Genomic DNA, 19,172 nt, shown 5'->3' with positions numbered 1-19,172 from the left:
CCGAACCATGCCTGGTGGGCAGGACACGTAGCTCAGCCCGGTCATGAGCCTGCAGTGAAAAGGTGGCGAGGAGACTCCTTCCCAGGGTGCCAGTGAGGGCGGCGCGGGGGCAGCTGTGTCGGGAGTAAAGCAGCTTTGACAGCTCAGGGCTGCCGGCACACATGGGGATGGGATGGGATGGGATGGGATGGGATGGGATGGGATGGGGTGGGATGGGATGGGATGGGATGGGATGGGATGGGATGGGATGGGATGGGATGGACGGGACGGGATGGGATGGGACGGGACGGCACGGGGATGGGACGGGATGGGATGGGACATGGGATGGGACGGGATGGGGGAGCAGTGCCCTGTGCCAGGCCAGCATCACCTCCACAGAGCTGGCTGCAGGGCAGGACCCAGCTGCGCTGTCCGATGCCGGACCCCAGGGAACCTGCGAGCCTCAGGGGGCACAGGCCAAGGCAGGAGACCACCCCGAGACCTCCCTGCACACCTCTGCAGCCACCACACAATGCAATGGCTCAGGATAAGCAACACCAACAGCTACCCAAAACTAATCATGGTATTTGTTCACACTTGTTTTTCCTAAGTTCTAGAGCTGATGATTTCCAAACAGAGCAGTCTGGCAAAAGAAATCAATCATCAGGCATGGCTGCGGTGAGAAGGATGGACAGAAAGAAACAGAAAGATGAGAAAAACCAGATCACAAAAGCAAGTGGACAGGTTGGTTGGGAACCTTCTGTAAGATATGTGTAAACAAGGATATGGATGAAAAATACAGAGAGAGGCAAGACAGGCAGTTTGTAAGGGAGCTGACTGCTCTGCTTCCCCAGCTGGTCCCTCTTGACCTTGCTTGTCCTCCTCCATCAGTCCCGCATGGGGTACGGCCAGTTCCTGTCTTCATAAAACTTCCTCAGGCCCTGGAGGTTGACGGGGGGGAAGTAAGGGCCGATCCTCTTCCGAATCCACCACCTCCCCTCGCTGGCGTGCTTTCCGCCGGGTCGGCTGAATTTGTACTTGAAGTGTTCTGCTCGGATCCACCTGCAGAGGAACACAGCGCAGCCTGCTCAGCAGGGGCTGGCACCACAGCTGGGCGGCAGCGGGGGGAGTGTCAGACCCTATTTACGGTCCCCTCAGAGATGAGGTTTGAGCCTTTCCATAGCTGGATGGAGAAGTCAGCTGGAGGGTGCTCAGCCTGGCTGGCTCCTGCATCCTGACGCTCCCTCCATCCTTGGGATGCCCACAGCCAGCAGCAGGGGTGCGGCCGTCCCTGCTGGAGCGAGGCAGCGGGGAGCTCCTGGGCTCCTCCTGATGCAATTTAGGAATGATGCAGAGGAGCTTTAACACCCCCTCGCCCTCTGCACTCCCCACCGCCGCCGCATGCTCCACACACCTCTCAGCAACCAAGTTTGAAAGAATAATAATAAAACCAAGAAAATTTTTTTTTTTTCTTTTCTGAGAGCAACTAAGGAGTATTTCTGCCCAGGACATTTTTAGGTATAGAGCCTGACTCCCACCCCAGCTCCCCCAGCATCCCTCTGCCCCAGGCAGCGGCTGCTCCTTCTGCTCCACAGCTTATTAGTGGAGCTACGAGCGCATCTGTTTTCTGGCCGCCCTGGGAGTTGACAGAAAAGGAGATTTTAAAACAGTGAAGAAAGAAGCATTCATCAGTGTCGCAAAACACATTCAGAGGCTAACCATGCCGCTTGGTTCGGGAGGTTTGGTCCCGCTTGATGTAGGGCATGCTGACAAGAGAGGGAGTAACACCCCGGTCCTCCAGCGTTGTGGTCCCTGTTTGCAGAGTGCATCGCCGCATTTGCTGGATAAGTTCATAAAATAACCCACAATATAAAAATGTCAAAGTCGTGTCAATGCTCATTTAAACCTGCTTTGCTTCACTACTAAAATACAAACCCTGCTACTGAGCAGGGCACCACGCTCCTGCAGCTGCTTGCTCCTGGGGCTGCACCTTGGGCAGCCGTAAAGTTCCTTCCTACTGCTAAAATAATTAGGGACGACTCCTATATATTTGCCATTAACGCCCACCTTTGTAATGCGGTGCTCTGATAGGAAGCAGGGGAGATGGAGACGACAGATAAAACTGCACCCAATCAAGAGGTCTGCTGCAATCACATCTCGACATCTCCACTTAAATCTTGCTGGGTACCCAGATGAGCGATACAGAAACGCATCTCCTAACAAAATGCATTAACATGGAACTGTTCATCACGCCCATTGCTTGCTGCTGACTCGCAGCAATGGGCACTACATCTGTTTTCTGATGGCCTCCTGGCTGGCATGAAAACAGCAAAAATATCACCATGCTTCCCCCTCTGCTGAGGATGACGGGGGGATCCAAGGAAGCCCAGACTAAAGCATTTGGAGCTGCGCTGGAAGCCCAGACTAAAGCATCTGGAGCTGCGCTGGGACAGCTCTAATTTAAACAAGGGGTAAGGGCTGGGTGCCAAGGGAAGCGTAGGGAAGGAGGTGCCCCCCGATGCTGTACCCTCTGCGGCAGAGCCCCCAGACGCTGACGGGGGGCTGCAGGGAGGCAGGACACCAGCCCTCAAATATGGGAAGGTAAATGGGAGAAGGAGGGGGCAACGGCACAGCCCTGGCTGGGGGCTCAGGGGGCACAACCCTGCATCTCATCACCATACATGCCGCCCTGCAGCTGCTGGCTTCGTGGCAGCCAGGGCCATTTCTACACCCTCTCTCCCTCCTCTGTTCTGAGGCTGGTAAAAGTCAAATGGGGGCTGAAGTGTTACTCCCAGAGTGTTTACTTCGCAGGAGCACAAAATTTCCTGTTAATAATTAGAGCATTACTGAACAGCAACGTTCCCGCGGGTCCAGGTAGCCTGCAGGCTCCTGTCTGGGATGGTTAGAGATTTCCAAGCTATGCTGCTTGATTGCTTTCCTGAAGTCAAAATACATATCTACTTCCCAAAAAAGTTTCAGTGGCTGATTGTATGTCCATCCCTCTCCTGCCTGAAGCCTTCCCCCGCCTGCCGCATCGGGGCTCTTGGGTTTTTTTCTTCACTAAGCGACTGCAGAGCATACGGTGAGCTGGGACCCGTCCCCATGTGCTCCCAGCACATGGGGGTAGCAGGGTCCCCAATGCTGAAGGAGCTGTCTGCAAACCCCACCTGGAAAAGTTCCCGTTTTCTAGACGGGGATGCGGAGTGCAGAGAGCAGCTGGCTTCTCTGAGCCCCTGGGGCAGACCTAGGAGACCTCGGGAGATGCCAGGTCTCTGCTCAGACACCCAAGTGTCTTCTCCCAAACCTCCAGGACTGTCCTGCAGCCTCTCTGGAATGAAAATTTCCTTGTCCCTTTCGAATGGGCTTGCCTGTCCAGATTAAATAATATCTATCATCTGATTTGGCATGATTTTTCCCATATGTTCTCTGTCTATTAAAATGTTTGCTATCAAAGGGATCGGCATGTAAAACTAGAACCGTGTGAGCATTAAAGCAACCACATGCCATTGAAGATGCATTTTTGTGGCATAGTTTGCCTTTCTATCTGACTGTGTTTCAGGCTTTCCTGTTCAGAGCCTCAATCAATCTGAAGAGTCCCCCTGCAGCCCCCCGACCTCTAAATTCAGCCACCCTCTTGTCCCAGCCACAGTCACTCTGCTTCCCCCAGCCTGCTCCACCTGAGCCCTGAGCTGGAGTGTTGGGACGCATGGTCCACGTCAGGATGCCAAGATCCACAGAGGAGGAACCTGCACAGCTCCATGGACTGTGGAGCTTGTATACTCTGTGGAGCTGAGCTCTTCCAGGAGCTGAACACTCACCCAGTGATGAGCTATAAAGCTCCGGCACACCACAGCCCACGGCTCTTCGCTGTCCTGCACGGCCAGCGCTTCTCTGGGATGGAAAACTTGCAGGTTTCCATTCTGGTAAATGGAGGCACCAACGAGCCCTCACAGGGCTGCAGCAGCCAAAGTGCTGCAGGATGGGGAAACTGCAGCGGGAATCTCTCTGAGCATCAGAATGCCTCTGAGCATCAGAATACCACAGCAGCATCCAGATCCTGCGCTATCCGTCCTCTCCATCCTTCCCGGCCTAGGGGCTGTGGGAGAAAAGCGGAAAACCTGGAACCCATGGCAAGCTTTCCTTGCAAGGCTTATGTATGTAAAAGCTGCAGTTTAATACTCACCGGAGCCCCTCATTTCAGGGCTCATAGAGTTTACAAGCTACCCCAGTATTTATAATCTACCTGGGTGCCTCAGTCCTGAAGTTACAGGATTTGTAAACTCCTCCAGCGCTGCCTCGCTGGACCCGCTCCCTCCTCTCGGGATTCAGGGAACGAACAACCCAGAGTCCATCATTTCAGGGCTCACAGAGTTTACAAGCATCACTTGAAGCCCTGGACAGCTTGTAACTCAGGCGAGACATGCACATATATGGTCGCCTGCAGACCAAGAAACCTGCAGGCTACAGACCATCCCATCAGCAACTGCTTGTGTTTTCTGCAACACAAAGACCTTCCCACACAAAGACCTTCTGGCTGGTGGAAGGGATCCACAGGTCTCCGAGCCCTCTCTGAGGCAGGAGACTGCTAGCATGTGTGAACCTTGTTTGCTGCTCTGGAGAAACGGGAGCATCTACAAGAAGGTCACGAAGAAGCGCTCTGACTTCATCTACATTCAAAGGAGTCTGCTGCCACAGGTGCTCGCCCACACTCAGAGAAGGATGAACAAGACTTGTGTTTCAGAGCAGACAGACAGAAAGGTCAGGAAGGACAATCCTGGCTGAAGACAGTTTCCCAGGATTTTCGGAGCGAATGCAAGCCAGCAGCTCCTCCTGGCTCCCTGGGAAGCACCGGGCACCAGCTACCACAGCTGGGCAGGGAATCGGCTCTGGAGGAGCATCAGCCTGAACCAGCTGAGCCCAGGTGAGGTCCCTTAGGAGACACACGAGGGCAAAATAATCACTTGAGAAGCCAGAAACAAGTTATGGTCAGATAAAGCAAGTCAGACATTTCTCCTCTAGATGGAAAACCCTCTCCACGATGACAACAACAGGGACATTGGGACAAGGGACAGCGGTACTCGGGAGGTGCTGGCAGAGCGATGGCGCTGATCCTGGTGTGGATGGCTGGATGAGGGAGGACCACCGAGCCACCCAGAAGGACCCATGGCCCTGCATGGGGTGCTGGGACCTGCCTGCTACCACCGTTTTGGGCAAACACTGCTCTCCATCACCACCCAGATCGGGCAGGGCTACAGCCCTGGGGAGGGCAGAAAGGCTAAAAATAATAAGCATTATTTTTTAGATCAATATATTCATCCCACCAGATGCCCGGTAGCAGCTGCGCTGTAGCACTTTTAAGATTCGATCATATATCAGCCTATTATGACATCTTCCAACTGTACGTGTTAAAAATTAGCAGCAATATTGGAGTTGTTGGGATGGAGGGCTAAATCTCCCAGACAGCTGTAATTAGTTCCAGAGGGTGCAGCTGTCTCCCTGCAACAGCTGAGGGGTTCGAGGGAAAAAACCAGAGCTGGTGGTTTCTGTTAGAATTAATGGCCTGACAGGGCAAGGCGGGGTGCGAAAGGGAAGAAAGAAACCAAAACACGGGGCGTCTTTTCGATTTGGTGGGGGTTTTCTTGTTGGTTTTCTTTTTTTTTTATCTGGAGGTTCCCCACTCCAGCTAACTCCTAACACAGTAAATCAGCGAGCAAGTGTCAGTGGAAAGTACAAATTCATTACAGTAACAGAGCCTCCATCATCGGCTTTCTTGCTTATTCTAGCCCTGTTAGTGGGAGGGATCATAAATTCATCTTGGCCCAAGTTTGCAGAATAAGGGCAGTTTTATGGGTTGTTTTTCAGCGCCGCTGACTGCTCCTTCTTCAAGGCTCCTGCAAGACCTGGCCCTGCAGAGCCAGAGCATCCCACGGGCAGTTTATCCCCCAAACTCTCTTGGGAGATGGCGAAGTGGGGGTTTTGCCCCACCGACGGGTTAGAAAGAGGGGCTCAGAGGCTGTGTCTGTACCAGGGGCAGAGAAAACCTTGGGGGAAGGCAACCCGGCTCTCCCGGGGCTCGCAGCACTGCCCGGGATTCCCTGCGGCACCCACAGACCCCGCAACTGGGCTCAGTTCAGCGTCTCGCAGGCGTGATGGGCATGCGGCCGATGTTCCCGACGGAGCCCAGGCAGGAGCTGCCCTGGCCAAGGCAGACGGCTCCTAGGGCCACAGGGAAGCTGCCCCACGGCTGCATCTGCCACCGCCGCGAGAGGCGGCTGGGAGCCCCATCCCCCACCCGGGGGGGGTATCCCGACGCCATGAGATGAGTTCTGCCCTCCCCAGCAGCGCTGAGATACCGAGGTTGTTTTTACCAAAAGAAAATCCCTTAAACTTCAATTCAGGAGAGTGGAATAATTTTGTTCTGATAATAGTAGATGTTGTAATGTTGATGATAAAGATTTTCTTTGAGATTCGAGTACATAGGGAAAGAAGAAACGAACTGCAGTAAAACATTTCGCCGTGGCGAAACCTGGTGAGAAAGCCAAAAGAATGTGTTTATACTTCTTCACCTCTGAGGATCTGGTCACCTCCCGGGACAGTTTCACTGCTGGCAAAGCCGCTTTTCCATGGGGAAACCACACAAAACATTTCACTTCTCCGCACAGAAGCCACCAGCACCCGTGGGAGAGGATTGGCTCTGGGGACAGCAGAGTCACATCGCTCCCTTACCGCATCCCGTCATGTGGACCACGCAGGTCCTTGGAGGGAGACTTGCGTGTCAGCACAGAAACACCGTGGGATGAGAGGAGGCATGTGGGATTCAACAAAACCCTGAAGGTTTTGTTCAACAAAACAAAACAAACCCTGAAGGACTCGTGTCCCTGCAGAGCATCCCATGCCCATGAGCAGCACCCCTGTCTCCTCTGAAGGCATTTTGGGAGGGACCTTGCACCACAGAACTGCCATTTCCACCCACATCTCAGTGATGCCCGTATCTTCCAATAACGCCGTACTCCCTTCCTGCTCCCAGCACTGCTTCCAATAGCTACAGAATTACCTTGACCCCTTCTGGGGGGGTCCGAGGGAGCAGCCCCCAAAGTGGCTTCTACACCGTGCAAAGCTCCGCAGCCACCTCCTGCCGGGCTCCGTGGTGACTCCCACAGCCTGAAAACCCAGTCCACCGTGCCCCCAGGTATAGCGCCCCGCAGCCGTGACACAAATGGGAAATAAATGGGCAATCAAATTAAAAAAAAAAAAAAAAAGAATACGAAACGTTATATTCTTCTTGCATTCCTGCAGCCAGGTAGCATCAAATGGGAAGCGCTGCCTCCATAAATAACGCCACCGCTACAAATCCAGGTCCTCGGATACATGTTGGGGCTTTTTCAATGAAGTGCTACTATAATTGCAATAAAAGTCCTTAAGTGAACATGATTTAATATCAGAGACACCAAACACTTCAGGTCAAAAATAAAAACCTGATTTTTTTTTTCCTCCTGTAGGCAAAATCTGATTTTTGTTTTCTTTTATTGTTGCAGTCTGTTTCCATGACGGCGTGTTAAACACTTATTAATTTCTCAGCCAAAGCCCTACCGTTCAGATTTATGACGGCTGGTGTTTTATGAACTATCCGCTGCACAATAATATTTTGTAAATCCACATTCCACAAACATCACTGTGCTTGAAGTAAAGCTTCACACTCAGCTAGGCTGGGCGCTCAACAATACCCTCATTTTTAATCAGTCACCTGTTTCTCATTTTAAGTTTATCACACTTGAAAAAATACTATAATTTCTAGAGTTGTAAAGAAACCTACAAACTTTGGTCTCAGAAATTTCATTTCGAAGGCATTAACTCATTTTGAAAGTCCCTTGGCTATTTAAGGTGTAGAGTTTCCATTAACAGAATAAACTCCATGGAGTATGGAGCGTAATGTTCTTATGGAAAACAGTCCCTTCCCCTAATTATTTAGTCTAGCAGGGAATGAAAATAATTAAGTCTCAAAATTCCCTTTAGAATGCAGAGGGGGGCGGAATATGGTAGGAAAATTAGCTTTTTTTCCACCCAGCTACTGAAGGGAGCCGAGCTGCGGGGGGCACAAGCCTCAGCTGGAAGGTGGGAGCGAAGGATCCTTCAGGTTTGCAGCAGCCGCAAATGGGCTCCGGCTCATGGGAGAGGGCACAGGGATGCCCCACGGAAACCATCGGAGCCACAGCCCCCCTGAACTATCTTTTCTTGCCAGGCGCTACCGCTAAGGCTCAAATTTAAGTCTATTGTTCACAATTAAAACAAAATTATAACAAAAAGGCGCTGGCTGGCTGTAAGCGGCTGTCAGCGCTGAGGTTGCCCACATCCAGCACTCTGTGGAAGATTGCTAAGGAGTCTGGATTAAAAAAATAGGTATCCTGCTAATGGCCTCTTATACTTCTTACACCCAGATCGGAGGGTACAGCTTGATCCTCGGGTTCTGGCCACGGTTCTCCCGTGGGAGCGTGCCTGGGGCTGTGCCGTGGGTGCAGGGGGCTCGCCAGCCCCGCTGGGAGCTTCAGTGTGCGACAAGGGGACACTTAAAATTAAACAAAGAAATGGTGGGTTTGAAATATAAAGGAAAAAACCCCAAACCCGAGCAAGCGAGCCCGCCGGAGCAGAACTAACGTTGGGTGAAAAGCAGCTCATGGAGCTGCTGTGCCCACGCCAGCCACAAAAGCCATGAGTGTAAACCCAGCAGAATGGGGACAGGGCACAGCAACTGGAAAACAAATTAAAAAAAAAAGGCAAACGGTCACTTCAGCCTCCTTATGCAGGCGAAGCTCTAACAGCAAAGAATAACCGAAGAGATGTAAATAGCCAGAGGAAGCGGTGACTGACGCGAGAGCCCAGCACAGGGTCCGACCCAGACCCAGCACCCCAGCGTGGGCGCCCAGCACCCCCCTTCACACCTGGGTAAAAGCCCGGGTGGTGCCAATGTCCCCAGGTGTTTGCATTTGGCTCGCCAAAACCCAAAACGTGACCCGCAACCTGGGATCCAGAGTGAAACGGGGTGTTGGATTTTGGTCTGAGCCAAAACGAGCATTTGTAAATTGTTATTTTTACTTTACGCCACCCAAAAATAAACTAGACCCATGAAAAACTTTTAAAGCAAAGCTAATGCCAGAGCAAAGGCAGCTGACACATAAAACCAGTGCTGGATCCTGATCTTTTCCTACTATAAACTAGCTGCTAAAGAGTGAAAACAGAGTCTGTGCTTTGGTTTAACCACGGTAACGCATGAATCAAGACCCTGTTCAACAAAATCTATAGCACCGTGTGTTCAACACAGCATCCACACTGCTGTGTAATTACTTATTGGACCTGCTTGCGTTCCTCTGTACGCTCTGCAGTCGTTATCCTATAAAAACTAACAAAGATGAAGATTTGCTTTTGGTTTTGCTTTAAATTCCTGAACATTTCACTTCCTCACCTGTTACAGAATACAGTAAAAAAACCTATTCACCACCTGGAGCAATGTAGCATTATCCCAGCCACATCCCACTTCATTATTTTCATTTTAAAATGAGTTCCTATGTTCAACCACATTAATTTTTTTTAACACCACTGATGCCAGAAAGCAGAGAAGAGATGCAGCCCGTCTACGGCAAAGTCTGGGAAGGCAAGACGTGATACACATTTGCTTGAGTTTTAATTTGTCAGGATGTCTTGTTTTCAGCCTCCGTCCCGGTGAGCACCAGGAGCAACGTTTATGGCACTGGGGGACACGTGGTAATAAACAGCTCTGGGATTATCAAATGCTTCTGTCGCTTTGTGAATTGCGAGAGCCGTTTATTGCCAGCAGCCACCAGATGGTCATGGCTTCTGGCTGCTGGCACCAGGGGACACCTAATTCAAACTGGTGACTCGGTGTCTAAAGGTCCCAGGTTCTGCTAAAACCCCTGGGGTCAGCCAGCACTCAGGACTGACTTTTTTTCTTCTTCTTTTTTTTTTTTTTTAAATCATAAAAAAGCAATGCAAAGGAACGCCCTGCAGTGAACTTCACTCAGTGAATTTATGGCACTGAACCTTGGGGACACGAGGGAAGTTTGGTGAGATGCAGATGATAAATGCACCCGAGACAGAGCCAGCGTGATCCGGGTTCTCCGGCTGCTTGGCCAGCTCAGCGCTGCCAATGCTGCCCCAACCCCAGCTCCATGATGGGCTCCCGAAGGATCCAGCTCCCACCGGATCCCAGTAGGTAAGCCCTCTCACTGGGCTGAATTTCTGCCCGTTGTGAGCTCTGGTGTCCGTTAGCACCCTAACAAGGTGCCCGCTGCCTTCACCACGTGCAAGGCTGCGCAGGCGCTGTGCCCCTTCCCTGGCTGTCAGAAATGGGCCACGGCCATGGAGGCTGCGCAGCCCCCAGCGAGGAGGTGGCAGGGAGCGGCAGGGCGGTGCAGTTCGCTGCCACAAGCTGCAGACCCTGCTTCAGCTGATAGATGCACGTGCATTCAAATGAAGGTCCATGAAAACGAAGAGAAACACGCAGCCAGAACACAACCCGGAGCAAAGAGGTTTCACGTGCTCCTCAACACCACTGAGGGCAGTGATGGTGCAGCACCAGCACCCTGCTCCCCCCATGGAAAGCCAAACCCAGCACGGCCAAGCAGAGCTAAACCCCCACCCCCCTTACACATTCTTAAAGCTGGATCCATCCGTGGCAAGGGCTGTGCTGCTCTAGCCCAGCATGCCTTTTGTAGCAATAATTAACCGAGGTGCCCAAGAGCCCCGCTGGACTGCAGCCAAGGTGTCATTACTTGTGCGTAACAGACCCACTGCCCGTGTAACCCAACAAACGGCGACACCACCCCACAACGTGCCCTGAGCCATAACGCACCGCTGACGGGAGCTCCGCTGAGGCTGCTCTCACTGGGCCGTGGGCAGGATCCTGCCCTGCACACCCAGAGCGCCTGCCGGCTCGCCCTGCGGTGTCGCACCCACGGGAGAACGGGTTCTCCAATGAGAAGATGTGTAAAAACCCCACAATAACTGTTCTTACAGCAGTCTTGGCTCCTGCACCTGGGGGGAGTATGTTTCCATCAGCCTGTACCAATGCTCTGACAAGGTGCTGTGCACCATGACAGGGCTGGATGCCAGGGAACCCCAGGAATGTTATTTTTTAGAAATACTCCAATGTGATGGTGGGCAGCTCACTTAACAGTTGTGTTCCAAGCTTTGGAGTTTTTGCAGACTACATACAGACATACATTCAGCTCAGAGTCTAAACCGTCATGGGTTTATCCATCTATAGCATCCTGGGATGTGTAAATCACCTCAGAGGAAGCAGTTTGGTAAAATGTGGAAGTTCTTAGTGTCTAGGTGGAAAAGGAGTCTCTCAGAGGGTTTGGGGGACGCACTGTGCTGAAGCCCACAAGCAGCAGCAGGGTGCAGGAGGAAGCTCGTTTCACACAGTACTGTCAGCCTTCCTCCTCCTTTGCAGTGCATCCTAAGAGCCTCGAATGGAAAATATTAGCAAGAGCATAGTATTACTCAAGTTGATCCAAAATTCCCTTAAAATGTTTTCTCAGCTAAAAATAACTTCATCAACAAAACAGACACTTTTGTGAAAAATTTCCTTTTGTATAAAAACCTTGGGGTTTTCATCTGTGCCTTTCACTTGCTGATGTTTGCTTTGTCTTTTCACTGAAAACACAGACACTTCCAAGACAAGTGTTCACAAAAACAGTCATTTCTGCGGGGCCAGTTTGTCTTTGAAATGCCCCAGTAGGGCGATAGAAGCAGCGCTTTCGATCTGAGCTCACAAAGCGATCACGACAAAAAAAATCTAAAGCTGATGGGCAGGAAACCACTTGAGCAGCCTGGATTGCTGTCCAAGAGGAGCAGCGCTGAGCCCTTTGCAGACCTGCCCGGGGACAGGCTCAGCCCAAGGGTCCTCGTGTCCCCCCCCAGAAAGGCACTGAGGTTCTGGGAGCACCAGCTCTTCCTGGTGCCCGCCCTCCTGTACCCCGGACTGCCTGGGCACCACCCCCACCCCACCCCAATCCATCAAGAGAAACCAGGTGTGGGCATCCAGGGTAGGACCAAGACGGAGCCCAGGTACTTCCAGCTCTCGGCAAAACCCAAGGCTTACCGTGGGGGTGCTCTGCCCGCGAACGGGTTCGTTGCCATCAAGGACAAGGTCTCCTCTTCCTGGGCCAGCAGCTTCCCAGCCAAGTGGATTATCCATTCATTCTGCTCATAGGTCTTGAGGAAGGAATAAAATATAAAAGCGTTAGGCGCTGTTAGGCTTGCCATGTAGTGTGATTAGCATTAAAGACTTCTGTGTGGTCTCTGGGGAGAGATTACAACTGATTTGGGTAGCAGCAATGAATTGCCTGGTGTTGCAGGGAACGGATCCTGTGGGATCCAACACCTTGAGGTCCACACCGAGACCCTCTGGCATCTGTGGGGTGCAGGGAGAGCTTCACTGAGCTCGTCTCATCTGGAAATCATTCCTGAGGGCACAGCCACAACTGAGGGTGTGCAAGTCACAAAGGTCTAATGAGTTTGTTAGCTGAGCTGGGACGGCTACGCACACGCTCCCAGCCCGCCCCAACTGCAAAGTAGCATCCTCCATCTCAAGCATCCCCTAAGGAATTCACATTACAGCGAGGGGGCGGGGGGGGGCTGGTGGTGAAGCAAAAAGCGTGTCCACAGCCAGCAGCCACAGCTCAGCTGATGATCAGAGACTAGCTGACAGTCAGGGATGCATCTCCACCTGCACCACCCTGCCATGACAGAGACCTCTGCTCCATGTGAGGTGCCTGAGGGGGTGTTTCTGCCAGCCCTGCATCCCCGCTGACCCACAGCACCGCTTTATCCCAGTGCCAGGGAGAAGCCTACAGCTGCTGCTACCAGGAAAGCATAGTGCATCGCTGGTCCAGGAGATGGTCTGGGTCCAGTGGTACTCCCACCACGAGCTGTGGCTCCTCCTATACCTTGGATCACAAATCTCTTTTTGGCTTCACGCATCTCTAACATAGTTGGAGTGTTCTTACCAATTCTGCACCCCAAATCCTTGATTTAAATGATTTCTTTCAGCAGCAAGCTCCACAGAGGAACAGTAATGGCATGTTTTGAAATGACAATCCATCCATCATTTTAAAATAGGTTGCTTTCCCCTGTTGTGTTATCCAAGAGAAAACAGGAGAAAGTGACTTCTCTGTTCCTGATTTCTCTCTCCTCTTTATTTCCTTTCATCTCATCTGTCCTCTCCACATCCCGCGCCTATGCCATCCCCTTAATGGTGCAGCCACTGAAAGGGAGCAGGGAGCAGCCCAAGCTGCGGGGGCAGAACTTGCCTCTGCATTTACCTCCCTCCAGGAATCCATGCATCTCATGCTGGTCACAGGGATTCTTGCTGAGGCTCCATAAAAAGCATTTCCCCTTCTGGTGACTTTCTGTGCTTTATACTTCCATTAAGACTGCCCCCCTGCCCCCCGCCTCCTTTTTTAATGTGTACCTAAATGGATTTTTTAATGCAAGCAGTAGGGGACACTGTGGGAAAGCGAAACCCGGCAGCTGTACCTGCAGGACTGTGACTAATGCAGAACATCAAGGCGAAGTTACTCTGCAAAACTTTTCTAATGGTAAAGTTTGTTATTTCCGTTGCTAAGGGAAACAGAGGAGAGAAACGAGATGGAAAACACCAAATGCTGGTGGAAAGGCTCATCAAGCGGCAGCTCTACCTCACAGGGTTTCTGACCCGTGCTCATCACAATTTAGAGGAAAACCACAGATATTGAAGCCAACAACTTTTTAGAAAAGATTATTCTCCCCATACACCTGCTTCGGTCCTGCCTCACCGCACGGCTTGTTCCAGCTGCTGCCCCTGCTGCACCACCAGCATGGATGGGTGGTGGGGCAGGGGTGTTCACAGTCACAGAAACACGTTTCCCACCATGGCCCCGTGCCATGCTCTGCCCACCCCAAAGCCCTGTTTAACCTCCAGCACACCCCTTGCTCCATCAACACCCTGTGCCACCCCGTCCCATCTCCCGGTCCCCTTCCCGGCGTGGAGGAGGTGGTGGCGGCTGTCAGGGAGGGCCAGGGCACCTCAGCCCATGCAGGACCGAGGCCACTGTGGCCCCAACGCAGCGCTCTGGGAGGGGAGACGCGGTGAGTCCTGGAGCCAGGAGCTTGGCATCACATGAGATGTTAAACACAAACCTTGCAAATCTCTCAATAACCCTGCCAGGGCTGGCAGGGCCACAGAAAAAGCCGGCAGCATCCTTGCCAAGGGCCCAAGCGTGTCGTCACAGGATGACTCACGCCAAGACTCCCAGCCGCGCTGAGTGGCTCCCTGCCCCTTGACGGCTCAGCGATGCCCCAGGTGCCTGGCTCTGGGAGGGTGGGTGCCACATGGGGACCCGCAGCCTGGGGGATCCTTGGTTGTGAGTGAGGATCTCCCGAGAGATGTGACAGCCATTGCAAGTGATCAGATATTATGAGTCAGATCTTCAGCATGCTGTGCCTCCCCGGGCATCCTTTTTAAAGTGCTCCGTATGGTTGTAAGTGCTGTTTCCAGGAGGGCCTGGGAGGGGTGAGTGTTCGTGTCTGCAAGTTGGGGAGAAGCAGGAGAAGAACAGAAAGAGGAATCACCAGACTCCTAGAGCCAGACCTTTATGGAGGACCCCAAATCTTCAAAGTCTGATTCAAAACCGTGAGGCTCTGTAATGGTGGAATCAGCTCCCAGGCTCACATGGTCTCCAAATTGTTAATTAGCAGCTCCATGCGCACGAGAGTTTGACTTCTGGTTTGTAAAGTGTTTTTCTTGTAAAATTTACAACATGTCTGGCCCCAGCAAAGTCTGCGGTGAGAAATTTCCACCCGGTGCAGCCCCCCACACTCCCCCCAGCACGGAGGCTTAGATATCGTGCAGCGCTGATGCTTGGAGCACGCAGGAGCTGAGCCACACTAACGACCGCGCTGTTTAACTCATTACTCTGTAAACTGATACGGTGGCAAAGGGAGGAAAGAAAGAGTCCAGGAGATCTGGGCTGCATCCAGGGAAGCATCACACCACAGGGTGGGAAGGTGATGGTTCCTCTGTCCGTGGATCCAGTGGGACCCACAGCCGAACACCGTTTGCAGAGCTGTGGCTGTCAGGATAGGAGGGATTTGCCTGGCACTTCCACCGGCTCCGGGTGCGCAAAACAGGAGTCAGAGCTTGAACCATCCAGTGGATCAATAAAAAGAAAAACCCCACAGGATGGATGCACACATTGCTTTAAGATGAGCAGGCATGCACGTGCTGGGGTCAGCTTGAGGTTTTGGCTCTCCAGAGAGCACAGAGGCAGCTGGGGACCGACCGCACCAGCGACAGGTCCGCGGGCTGCTGTCTCCGTCAAGACATGGGCACGGACCAAGCGCCCTCCCCCTGCTCCTGCTCTCCAAAACTGGGGCTACAGCTCACCTCGTGCCACGCACGGCCCCTGCTGTACCCGTGCTGGGATTACTGGGGAACCCAGTGTGACCCACACAGCCTGCTGCTACAAGCTGCTGGTCGGAGCACACTGAAATGTGCCATGAGCTGCACAACTCCCTGTCTGACGCTGAACAGAGAGCCCTGGGGAGCTGCAGCCCCCCCCAGCAGGGACATGCCTTCCTCCTTTATCTTTTGAGAGCTTTCTTTCTGGTTTACACAGAAAGCAACTGATGAACCAAAAGACACAAAAATCCATCGTCAGTCCCACTAAAATGCCTGGGAAAGGCAGCTCAAGATGTCCAAAAAACAGGTTTTAGGTACAACACAGTGGACTAACAAAGAGGACCTGCAACCAGGTGTTAAGAGCCCATGAGCTTTTGTTTCCTGATGGGCTTCAGCCCTGTGCGGTGCTCGGGCAGCTGCCCCCCGCCCCCAGCTTCCTGTGCCAGCCTCGCGGCGTACACTGCTCTGGGATGGAGTTTGCTCCTTCTCCGCACCCACCCACCCACCGCCCAGCATGGGGAGCTAAGCATCACTGCGCAGCCTGGGGTACCACCGCCTCCCGGAGCGACGCTGCCCTGAGACTTCTCTTCAGCTGCCGATATTCTCTGACCTCTTCACTGATGCACTCTACGAGCGTATAAACACGGCATTCTCACCTTGAACACATGAACTTGTATACGCAGGTACTTAATAACTTTAAAGAACTTACAACCCAATCACCGCTAAGTCAGGCAACAGCGAGGAGCTGGGTCAAAGCAGACACAGTAGCAACTGAACTCTGCAGAGATGACAAAGTAGAAAAGAATATAATCATCACACAAAATACATATGAAAACCACCCGGCACTACAGGGAACATGTTCCCAACTGAAATAATAATAAGAACCCTTTTCCTCTAGCTTTAATTGGTCATTTAATGAAAAAGGACTGCGGATTAGTGTGGCATTTTATTGAATCTCGGTCCTGGCACAGGCGCACGGGAGGAGGTAAGTATGAGATGCACATGTGGAAACAGCTGGAAACTTGGCACGGGAGCCCAGCATTATTATTTCACATGGTTGGGAGCCCTGCACGGTTTCACAGCAGCGTCGGTGTGCACAGGCAGATGACAGAGGGGTAGGGGAGGTTTACATTTCCCGCGCTGTGTCGTAAGGGGCATTTTTTGCGTCACAGCCTACCCACTGCGGGAGGTAAGGCGGTAACTCCACCGTCCTGGGATATTTTCACCCAATATTCACGTTGCTGTTTACATTGCTGTTTCCACTTCTGTAGCTAAGCGCCTTCGACTGTTGCTGTTTATGGAACTTGAGCTATCAGCTGGAGAAATAATCCACGTCCCACAGAAAACACGGCATAACTAATGCAACCCTTTGCTTTTTTACAATATTCCCGCTCACCACTGTTTGCTGCCATCCTGCTACCCAAGCGACTTAACCAAGGAAGGTCAAAGGCTACATCAGGTCGCATCGCTTCTCCTTATCTCCAATAACCACATCCCCTTCTATTAGTTTCCCAAAGAGGCAAGCTGTTTCTCCGCAGGTCTGGCTCAATGTATAGTATTTCAGTGGGGACAGTTTCTCAAGCCTCGCTAAAAGCCATCCCTTAACCCATCCCATTAGGAAACATTTGGGAAAGCAGCAGGTCCCTGAGGAGGTGGGTGCAGGGCAGAGCGTGGCAGGTCCGGGCTGAGGAATAAAAGACTGTGTGAGAGAGCGGAGCAAGACTTTGGGAACCGGCTCTTAGATCTTGCCTATACGGGGAAATCGTGCACCTGGCATAGCTCCCGTATCACCTCTGCATTTGGAAAGAAAAGTCACTTTGTTCCAGAATAGAGTCTAGACAGGGAGATACAATAGCCACTGTAGACAATAATCATTCCCTGCATAGACAAGGTCTTACGCTGTATTTAGACAGTCCGTGGTACGATAGGCTATCAGGCTTATTTGGGTTTCTGGGCACTTCCATCGCTGTGTTACTCCTGGAGGCAGCTGCCGCCATCCAGCCTGCAGTGCGTCTACATGCGGCGTGGGGCTTTGCAATTCTTCATATTCACAGGGAGACAACTAATCACAGTTGAAAGAAGAAAATAAAATTCTTCCATGCTGAACATGGACCAAAATGTATGAATGCTGCAATGGAAAATGGAAGTGAATTGAGGCCTGTATTTTTAGAAGGGGGAAGAAAGGAAATGTAAAAGGCTGAGCTTAGTACACTGCGCATGAGGTTTAGGTTTTATTACGTTACACACACCTCCTCCTCCATTCTGCTGCCTTGCAGCTTTTTCCTGTAAGCACCCTCTGGCTGGAAGACTGAGGCAACAGAGGCCTTGAATAAAATATTTTCAAAAATATTGATCTGCCTTCTCTGTAGAGGGTTACTTCTTCTCAGCTCTTCCAGTTTCTGTGTGATAACATCAAGTAACTCCCTGTTACCACCCAGGGGAGATCTTCAGAGCATCAATCCTGTTGCTGAAGCTTCTCTCTTGTCTCAGGAAGGCAGCTGACGTTTATTTATAAACTTCCTCATTGTATCTGGAAAACACACGCTGATTCTCAGTGCATTGCAAATGCTGCTCTGCGGCAGGTTTGCTGATGGTCTGCAGAGCCCCATAGGACATGGTGACATGGGCCACCAGTCTAAGCGGTCTCTGTGCCAGTCCTGACATACAGAAACCTTTGGAGCAGCTTCCAGGTACAACGCAACATGACACTGGGCTTTAAAGAACAATATGAAGATGGCATTAGCTTTGTTATTTTTTGAGTAGTTATTTGGTAAGCACCAAGAGCGTGCCTTCGTGCTGGCCAAATGCAGTCCCCAAGCAGAATAAACAACCTTCATGCCATCGTAAGGAAGGGAAAAGCCTTCCCTTTGATTTTAATTTATTCAGAGCTTTCCACTACTGCCCACTGGTGAAGAACAAATCTTTGGTACGATAAACAACTGGCTTTTGTAAAGTCCAAGACATCCCTCTACCAGGAAAAGGGACGAACCTGAAGCCCCAAAACTATGAGCAGTATTTTGTTTTCTGGTTGCTATTTATTAACAGTGCTGAATCCACCCACGGGCTGCCAAAAATTGTAATGCTTTTTGTACCAGCAGCACAGCATAGCTCAGGTCTGGGTTGTGATGGCTGCGCTCCTACAAATGCCCACTATGAATGAGAAGTCAAAAAATAACCAGAGTGCTGCTACCAGCAGCTGGAGGACAGACAAAGTGGTAACAACTTGCCTCCAGCTTCTGTAAAAACAGGATGTCTTTGCACTAAGGCAACAAAGTGTCAAGGGGTGAAAGTTTTTCCTAATGCTTAACCTGAATTTTCCTGAGATTAAATCATATTCTGCCATTTCACCCATCACTTCCTTCCTTCTCCACAGGGATACAGAAAACAGATTGCTGCTTTCCCCTTTGCAGCAGGTTTTCACCCATTCCAAATCTGTTTTGACGCTGGGATGCCCATGCAGATTTGTTTGCTCTGCTGCTGGAGGAGAAGAGTTCTGCACCCCTTTTCTTCCTGCGGGTCCCTCTTCTGCACCCTTGCCACTCAGCTGCATCCCTCCTGAACTGGGTGCTCGGCTGAGTGTCGTGGGTGACACCAGGCATGCCGAATGCCTGCTCGCCTGCTATGGTACCGTGTTGGCCTTTTCACGATGCCTTTTCTGAAGCGTGCTCACCTTGCGATACACGCTCAGCCCAAGGGGCTTCGCCAGATGCTTTGCTCCATCCCATCCCAGAGTGGA

At 51.6% G+C, this 19,172-nt stretch overlaps 1 protein-coding gene across 3 annotated transcripts in view; it reads right to left on the bottom strand.

The window, feature by feature from the left end:
• Positions 1-544: 544 nt before the first annotated feature.
• Positions 545-19,172, bottom strand: part of LMF1 (lipase maturation factor 1) — a 206,399-nt gene continuing 187,771 nt past the window's right edge. For all 3 annotated transcript variants that reach the window (XM_056338286.1, XM_056338287.1, XM_056338288.1), the window contains 2 exons: positions 12,098-12,210; positions 545-1,041 (listed from right to left, as the gene is read on the bottom strand). In XM_056338286.1, coding sequence (XP_056194261.1) covers positions 867-1,041; positions 12,098-12,210 — 288 coding nt within the window. In that variant the 3' untranslated portion in view covers positions 545-866. The remainder of the gene's footprint in view (positions 1,042-12,097; positions 12,211-19,172) is intronic.

Source organism: Falco biarmicus, chromosome 4, assembly GCF_023638135.1.
Source record: "Falco biarmicus isolate bFalBia1 chromosome 4, bFalBia1.pri, whole genome shotgun sequence".
Classification (NCBI taxonomy): Eukaryota; Metazoa; Chordata; class Aves; order Falconiformes; family Falconidae; genus Falco; species Falco biarmicus.
This window is presented reverse-complemented; position numbering and strand designations above follow the sequence as displayed.